Source organism: Populus trichocarpa, chromosome 7 (genome assembly GCF_000002775.5).
Source record: "Populus trichocarpa isolate Nisqually-1 chromosome 7, P.trichocarpa_v4.1, whole genome shotgun sequence".
Lineage (NCBI taxonomy): Eukaryota > Viridiplantae > Streptophyta > Magnoliopsida > Malpighiales > Salicaceae > Populus > Populus trichocarpa.
The window spans coordinates 4,877,173-4,886,128 of NC_037291.2; the positions used below are offsets into that span (position 1 = coordinate 4,877,173).

General features: G+C 33.2%; 1 protein-coding gene across 4 annotated transcripts; it reads left to right on the forward strand.

Moving 5' to 3' along the window:
* The first annotated feature begins 201 nt into the window (after positions 1-201).
* Positions 202-2,219, forward strand: LOC18101158 (E3 ubiquitin-protein ligase APD1). Of its 4 annotated transcripts, none has more exons than XM_024605357.2 (5): positions 202-485; positions 570-712; positions 1,093-1,162; positions 1,645-1,957; positions 2,053-2,219. In XM_024605357.2, the coding sequence occupies exons 2-5, from the start codon at positions 635-637 to the stop codon at positions 2,129-2,131; spliced, it is 540 nt and encodes a 179-aa protein (XP_024461125.1). In that variant the 5' UTR covers positions 202-485; positions 570-634; the 3' UTR covers positions 2,132-2,219. The 4 variants fall into 4 exon arrangements, with proteins under 4 accessions (XP_024461125.1, XP_024461124.1, XP_024461121.1 ...); XM_024605356.2 differs by having other exon boundaries at positions 574-712; XM_024605353.2 differs by having other exon boundaries at positions 205-495; positions 574-712.
* Positions 2,220-8,956: the final 6,737 nt, after the last annotated feature.

Consider the following 8,956-nt stretch of genomic DNA (forward strand, 5'->3'; position numbering starts at 1 on the left):
ATATATATGTTTAGTCTCTTTTCCCGGCTACTATAAAACACAAGAGGAGGAAGACAAATTACCGCCATAATAGCTAAACTAATAGCTAAAAAAAATAGATTAAGCTAATAGATATACACACCTAACACAATCTCTTCGAGCCCATTTGAAAATAGCCTGAGCTACCATTCAACTTATTTCACGATGAGTTGCAGATGCATGGATATACACACCTAACCTAGCCATCAAAACTAGGTTGGTTGAGACTTGTGTACCAACAAATTAAGATAAATCAGCAACTACCATTCCTCCGCATGGAAAGTTTCTTCTTCCAAAGTGGCAAATATTGCACGAACCAGCTTCTTCATTTGCTTGCTCCTGCTTTTTGGCTTAATTCCTCGTTCTCTGGTCACAGCAGCATGTTATATGAAGGATCCTCTTTTGTAGTAGTCCTCGTGAAATCAGTGAGGAGAAGCTGGAATTGAACGTGGAAGATTGATTTCAAGGTCTCTACAGGTGAACAGGGACTTATTTTTACTTTCATTTTTATGATTTCTCAAGGCTCCAAATTCTCATTTTTGCTTCTCTAGCTAGATACATGTTGAAACTTGAAGAACACAGAATAAAGACAGCGGTGAGGAAAGAAGCATAGGCAATGTACTCCATGGCAGACCTTGCAAAATCCCATTCTGTTAATTTAGCCACAAGAATTAACCTAACATGGACTAAAATAGTAAGTCATTATTACCTATATTGTTTCGAAAACTATATAATTTATTCCTATGACTTCAAATCTATTTATAATGTTGTCTTGGTGTTCAATATCTTGTTCTTTTTCTATTTATGTATATTTATTTTTTTATGTTTTGAGAAATAGAGAGATGAAAGCGAGGTAGGTGCGAAAGAGAGTTTTTAATTAGGAAAGAATTTATTTTTGGGAAAACAAAACGGCTAAATTGAGGATGTACGGTCAGGCTGGTCAAGGGCTATTTAGTTATTTTTATTACTACAGGGACTGGCTAATTAGTCTTGATAAATTATAATTAACTCGTATGTATTTACAATATTATTCGCATCGAAAATTTGATGGTGATTTTGCTTTAATATTTACAGGGTCATTCGCTTGGTTGTTACCCGGCGATTTCTCTCTTGGCTCGTTTAGTTGCGTATGTTTCAATTTTAGGTAAGTTGCTCACAACCCACTGTATATTATATGGTAAAATGTCACATTATTTTTATTCAACAATAAAAATATTCTCGGGTCAGCTTTCACGACAACCGAGGTTAAATTCTTTTCAAATTATCTGGTTTATTTGAAAGTGTGATTGCGATTGTTTTTTAAAGTATTTTTTATCAAAATAATATTTTTTTTATTTTTTAAAAATTATTTTTAAAATCAAAGCATCAAAATTATCTAAAAACACTAAAAAAATATTAATTTGAAATAAAAAAAATTTAAAAAAATTAATTTTTTTCAAAAACGTTTTTAAAATAAAAAAATTCAGAATAATTTAATAAATTCTCTTGCATTTTTTTTTTTTAAGTTTGAGCCTATAAGATCAAGATAACAAACATTTTTAACCACTGAACAACCTCTCGGGGTTTCTAATAAATATATAATATTGCCCTGACCAACATCGTCTTCTTCTTTTTTCAATGATGCAGCGTTTATCTTGATTTTTGTTCTCATAATTGTGAGATATATGACTTATTCTGAAGAGGGGAATGAAGTTGAAATAAGAGCAACGGAGACTGACCAACTATTGCCAAGCAAAGCACTGTCCTTATTATTCTCATACGGGACATGTAACAAAGATTTAGAATCAGGAAATTGCAGTAGCAGCAGCAGCGACGGCAAGAACGGTTCTTCGGAGGAATTATATGATGGAAAAATATGTGTAATATGCTACGATGAGGAACGGAATTGTTTCTATGTTCCTTGTGGCCACTGTGCTACCTGCTATGTCTGTGCTCAGAGGTATGCGCGTTTATTCGTAGAGCTATCAGAAATTTGGCACGTTAGTGCGCACTATTATTAGATATGGAACTCATCCATGAATGAATGCATTGCAGGATTTTTAACAGCGAAAACAAGGTCTGCCCCGTGTGCCGGAGATTTATTGGCAAAATAAGGAAACTTTTTGCCCCTTGAGATTCGATTGTAATGATGTCTTATACAAGGATTGTCATTTTTTGATCACAGGACGAATGAAATGCATGTCTTCAGTGTTTTCTATTGTTATATTTTTTTTGGAAATTCATGTTTTCAGCTTCAAATTGTGCTCAACTGGATATAAGGCTTTTAGAAACAAATTCACCTAGATTGATAGCAAATTCAAAGATCATGTTGCTCTCGCAAACCATTTGAATCTTTTTATGCAGAAATACTTCAAATGTGATATGAAAAAAAGTGTACAAAGTGTTAATTACATGAGTTGTAAAATAATGTTTACTATATTTAGGAGATTCTAATTGTATTAATTTCTAAACAGTAGTATGAAAAATCTATGTGTTCAGCCTTTTTTATTGTTAATAGTTTTTTGAAAAGTCATGTCTTCAACTTCAAATTGTGCTCAACTCGATACAAGGTTTTTAGGGAAGAAATTCACCTAGATTGATAGCAAATTCAAAGATCATGTTACTCTCACAAACCATTTGAGCCTTTTTATGCAAAAATACTTCAAATGTGATATGAAAAAAAAGTGTACAAAGTGTTAATTACATGAGCTGTAAAATAATGTTTACTATATTTAGGAGATTCTAATTATATTAATTTCTAAACAGTAGTGTGAAAAATCTATGTCTTCAACCTTTTCTATTGTTAATATTTTTTTGGAAATTCATGTCTTCAGCTTCAAATTGTGCTCAACTCGATACAAGTCTTTTAGGGAACAAATTCATCTAGATTGATAGCAAATTCAAAGATCATGTTGCTCTCACAAACCATTTGAGTCCTTTTATGCAGAAATACTTCAAATGTGATATGAAAAAAAGTATACAAAGTGTTAAGTACATGAGCTGTAAAATAATATTTACTATATTTAGAAGATTCTAATTGTATTAATTTCTAAACAGTAGTATGAAAAATCTATATCTTCAGCCTTTTCTATTGTTAATAGTTTTTTGGAAATTCATGTCTTCAGCTTCAAATTGTGCTCAACTCGATACAAGTCTTTTAGGGAACAAATTCATCTAGATTGATAGCAAATTCAAAGATCATGCTGCTCTCACAAACCATTTGAGTCCTTTTATGCAGAAATACTTCAAATGTGATATGAAAAAAAGTATACAAAGTGTTAAGTACATGAGCTGTAAAATAATGTTTACTATATTTAGAAGATTCTAATTGTATTAATTTCTAAACAGTAGTATGAAAAATCTATATCTTTAGCCTTTTCTATTGTTAATAGTTTTTTGGAAATTCATGTCTTCAGCTTCAAATTGTGCTCAACTCGATACAAGGCTTTTAGGGAACAAATTCACCTAGATTGATAGCAAATTCAAAGATCATGCTGCTCTCACAAACCATTTGAGTCCTTTTATGCAAAAATACTTCAAATGTGATATTAAAAAAAAGTGTACAAAGTGTTAATTACATGAGCTGTAAAATAATGTTTACTATATTTAGGAGATTCTAATTATATTAATTTCTAAACAGTAGTGTGAAAAATCTATGTCTTCAGCCTTTTCTATTGTTAATAGTTTTTTGGAAATTCATGTCTTCAGCTTCAAATTGTGCTCAACTTGATACAAGGCTTTTAGGGAACAAATTCACCTAGATTGATAGAAAATTCAAAGATCATGTTGCTCTCACAAACCATTTGAGTCTTTTTATGCAAAAATACTTCAAATGTGATATGAAAAAAGTGTACAAAGTGTTAATTACATGAGTTGTAAAATAATGTTTACTATATTTAGGAGATTTTAATTGTATTAATTTCTAAACAGTAGTGTGAAAAATCTCACATACTAAATGCTATTGTATATAATCATGCAATGAATCAATGAAAAGACTAAGCCTTTGAGCCTCATTGATCTGTTCTATATGGTATCAGAGCAAAGATCTTGCTATAAACCCTAGAAATATCCCAAACCTTTCTGTAATGGAGATCATAGACACATTAGAAACCCTAGACAATATCACCTAAAAACTGGACCAAATCCTTCATAAAATACAGACTCAAACACTAGATTACTCTATTGCCTAGATTGGTATCAAATTAAACGATACCAACTATACTTTATGATCCAAAATTATGGAGATGTACATCTCTGAGAAAGATAAATTAGATTTACCCCAACCAGCACCTATAGACCTAAGATAAATTAGATTTACCCCAACCAGCACCTATAGACCTAACTTTTAGAGGATGGAGAATGGAAAACTCAATTGTTAAGAGTTGATTGATCAATTACATAGAACCCCATATGATCGGTAATTTTATCAAATTTCCTAATACCAAATCAATATGGGACTTTATTGCCACTACTTATTTTGATGGTTTAGACATATCTCAAGTCTACAAATTGAAGAGAAAAATCACACAATTGAAACAAAATGGAGGAACCATAGAAAGCTATTAGAACAGCCTCCAAGGGTTGTGGAGAGAAATTGATTTTCGCAAGCCTAATCATATGATGTGAAAGCATGACATATAACAATTCAACACTATTCAGCAAGAAGATAGGGAGTATACCTTCTTAGATAGGTTGGACAATCGGCTGGACAGTGTAAGAACAGACATCCTCCAGCAACAGCCATTACCTACGATGGAGCAAGCGCAGGCTCTGGTCAGAAAGGAATATTTTAGACAATCTGTCATGCTAGGACATGTTGGAATGAGACTAGCGGGTGGGATTAATGCATGAAAGAGGAATGACGGGTTGATAGGAGATAGGTTGAGGGGAGAAAATATGGGTGGGCTGAAAATTAAACATGTGAATTTTTTTAATTCAGGCCAGAAAGGTCTTGTCTATTTATTAGCAGCCATCTCCATGTGACAACCCATCTATAGCCCGAATAAAAACAATTCACAGACCAATAACCAATCCAAGGACCGAATCGGGTACACCCACTATGGTAATTTCAAACATACTCATGACACATGCTTTAAAATATATGGGTATTCAGACTGGTGGAAGAATTTAAAAATCAAGAAACATAATGAAAAAAGTAATAGGCTAGGTCGAGTAGCTTTAGTGAACATTGAATCTGAACCTGTTGCTAGGCCAATGGTTGATTCCCCAAATCCTTTATTTGAAGGATCATCTACTCTTAGTGATTCAGGTAATTGTGTTTTGGCTCTTCTTAGTACAAATCACAATGATTGTAGTGATTAGATCATTGATTCAGGAACCACATATCACATGACATATGATGAGAAAGATTTAATTGTCACTTTAGTACCCAAACACTCCTGTATTGCTATTGCTAATGGTGTGACTTACCCGGTTACAGGAACTGGAACAATTGTCGTCTCTCCATTTATCTCATTGTCTAACACATTACTTGTTCCCTCATTATCAAACAAACTAATATCGATTGGACAAGTCACTACAAAATTATAATGTTGTGTGTTAATGTATCAAACTTTTTGTATTTTTCAAGATATTCTCACCAATGAGATCATTGGTCATGGTACTAAAAGAGGGGGGATCTACTATGTTGACGACATGAGTATTGGTAAAGCAAAACAATATGCAAGGATTGTCATATTCCTGACAAAAACAAATTTGGTTATAGCATGCCCGATTAGGACATCTATCATTCAGTTATCGGATTTCATATTCATTCAGCTCTCAAAGGAGTACTACATCATTTATTATGATCCACTCAGACGTTTGGGGACCTTCACTAGTTTCTACCTTATATGGTATTTGTTGGTTTGTTACTTTTATTGATGATTGTACTCATATGACTTGGCTTTATTTGATGAAAAATAAAGACGAGATATTCAGTTTGTTTAAGATGTTTCATGCCATGGTTCATACTCAATTTGCATGTAAGATTCAAATTCTCCGTATAGATAATAATAGGGAATATGATAATCAACTCTTTCACTAGTATTTCCAAACGTATGGTTTACTTTATAAAAATTCATGTGTTCAAACACCTCAACATAATGGTATTGCATAACAGAAAAATAGGCATATTCTAGAGATCGCTAGGGCACTTTTTATTGGTGCGAATATGCCTCATTATCTTTAGAACAAAGCTGTTGTTATTGCAGTTTACCTCATGAACAAAATACCCTCAAAAGTGTTAGACTTCCAGACTCTAATACAAGCCCTATCCTTATACAGGTCCTTTATGTCCATATTAATGCTTGTGTAAACCCCGAGAAAAAAATCAAGGCTGGATTAAATTAAATAAAATAAACTAAACTAAAAAGTTGTGGAGTGAAATTATAAGAAAAGAAAAGAAAAGAAAAGAGGTATAACTTAATTGTAAGAAGAAAAAAAAGATGTGGGGGCAAAAATGATACACTTAAAGAAAATAGGGCTTAAATGCAAATAAGAATAATTATAGAGCATAAATACTCCTCTTCTCACTAAAAAAAATCTGCAGAAATCTTAAAGAAAGAAAAGAAGGAGTTTTTGAATCCATTTTTACAAATCAAGAGAGAAACACCAAAATCTCAAGAACTCATCCAAGATTGAGGGTTATAGGTAGAATAAACACTGGTGGGCAAGGGATTAACAAGAAAATTTGAACAAGAAAAGAAAAGGGGAAGGTCGGCTGTCATTTGAAAGAAAAGTAGGGAGTTGAAGATTAAAACCTTGATTCTTACTGGGTAAGGTGTTCTAAACATGGTCTTATGAGTCGTTTCAAAGTCGATTATGAATTGATGCTTGTATATTGACTAACTAAGGTTGGTCTTGCTCAATTTGGAGTTATAGAACTCCAACTATGGGTCACCAACCAAGATTGGGTCATGACAGACCCTGTAGGGCAGTAGGTATGGTTTGTTAATAAGGAATTTTGATTGTTTTAGAGGCAGAACTGGGTTCTCCTTCCTTTAGAGAACTTGTAGCCTCGTGTCTTAGCTTTCCAACGAAACCAATCTTGCTTGAAATGGAGTTCTATAACTCTAGATATAGTTAAAAATCTGAGGAGAGGTCGGACAGTAACAGTTTAATATCAAAACAGTAACAGTTTGACAGTAACAGTCCAATGTTTGTTGATGAGCAATTTTGACTGTCTTAGAGGCAGAACTGGGTTCTCCTTCTTTCAGAGAACTTGTAGCCTCATGTCTTAACTTTCCAACGAGACCAATCTTGCTTGAAATGGAGTTCTATTACTTTAGATATAGTTAACAATCTGAGGAGCGGTCGGACAGTAACAGTTTAATATCAAGTCAGTAACAGTTGGACAGTAATAGTCTAATGTTTGTTGATGAGCAATTTTGACTGTCTTAAAGGCAGAACTTAATTCTCCTTCCTTTAGAGAACATGTAGCCTCATGTCTTAGCTTTCCAACGAGACCAATCTCACTTGAAATGAAGTTCTATAACTCTAAATATAGATACAAATCTAAGGAGAGGTCGGACAGTAACAGTTCAATATCAAGACAGTAACAGTTGGACAGTAACAGTCCAATGTTTGTTGATGAGCAATTTTGACTGTCTTAGAGGCAGAACTGGGTTCTCCTTCCTTCAGAGAACTTGTAGCGTCATGTCTTAACTTTCTAATGAGACCATTCTCACTTAAAATGGAGTTCTATAACTCTAGATATAGTTAAACATATGAGGAGAGGTCGAACAATAACAGTTCAATATCAATACAGTAACAATCCAATGTTTGTTGATGAGTAATTTTGACTATCTTAGAGGCAGAATTGAGTTCTCCTTCCTTCATAGAACTTGTAGCCTCGTGTCTTAGCTTTCCAACGAGACCAATCTCACTTCAAATAGAGTTTTATAACTCTAGATATAGTTAAAAATCTGAGAAGAGGTTAAACAGTAACAGTTCAAATATTAAGAAATGACTGAAAGAAAGACTTATTAGCTGTTGATATGGTTATTATAAAACATATCCTTGATTGAGAAAAATTTATGAGATAAACTTGTGATTTGCAAGAGGGACCACAAGCATGGTGCAACAATAGCAGCAGGGGAGCGCGAGTAGAGCTTTTATTGCAGGTAGGTAAATCGCACCTATAAGGATGCATGAAGCAGCTTTATCTAGCCAAAGACAATAAAGAAAGGTGTTTTAAGGAGGTAACCCAACATGGAAACAATCCACACAGAAAAATGCAAAGACAAAGAATTCTCTTTTTTATTTTTTTTAACTTTTTTTAACATCACATTTTACTTACTACCTTGCCTCTTGTATAGCTCCCAGCAACAGAATCTCCTTTTCCAGCACCCCTTACAGCACCTGGTTTCTGCACCATTTACTTGCTCTGTCATACTACACAAATCCTTAGCAGAACATGACATCACAACAGCAAATGCAGCAGTCGAATTTAGTAGGGTATGGAAAAAACACAATACATTTTGAATAGTGCGAAACTTGCTATTGTGGATGCTAAAATTATGAACTCCTAGCATGTCATCAACGCAAAATCAGGGGAGTTTTCCTTCACCTTTACGTTTTCTTTAATGACTTAAACATTGGGGACAATGTTCAAGCTAAGTGTAGGGGGAATTGAATTTTTTTTTTTTTTTTGCATACCATAAAAGTTTCAATGAATAATTGAGCATGTTATTTTTTCTTTTCAGTGAGACTAATGTCATTAATAATATATAATGGGATTCATTAAAGAAGTCAAAACATGATTGCATGATGTTCTTGCTTCTTAAAGAATGTGAAATCAAGTTCTGATTTTTGAAAATAGAATAACTAGATTTGGTAGAAATAAGTCACATTAAGACTTTAAGCCTTAGGACCAAAACATATATATTGGTCTCTATAATTTGATTTTTATGAGATTTTATTCCATCAAACATTCTTTTTAGAACTTGCAATGTTCACT

Coding starts and splice junctions, on each gene's coding strand:
- LOC18101158 (XM_024605357.2), top strand. CDS start 635: ATGTACTCCATGGCAGACCTTGCAAAATCCCATTCTGTTAATTTAGCC. Junction 1,163..1,644: donor TGCGTATGTTTCAATTTTAG/GTAAGTTGCTCA, acceptor TCAATGATGCAG/CGTTTATCTTGATTTTTGTT. Junction 1,958..2,052: donor TGCTATGTCTGTGCTCAGAG/GTATGCGCGTTT, acceptor AATGCATTGCAG/GATTTTTAACAGCGAAAACA.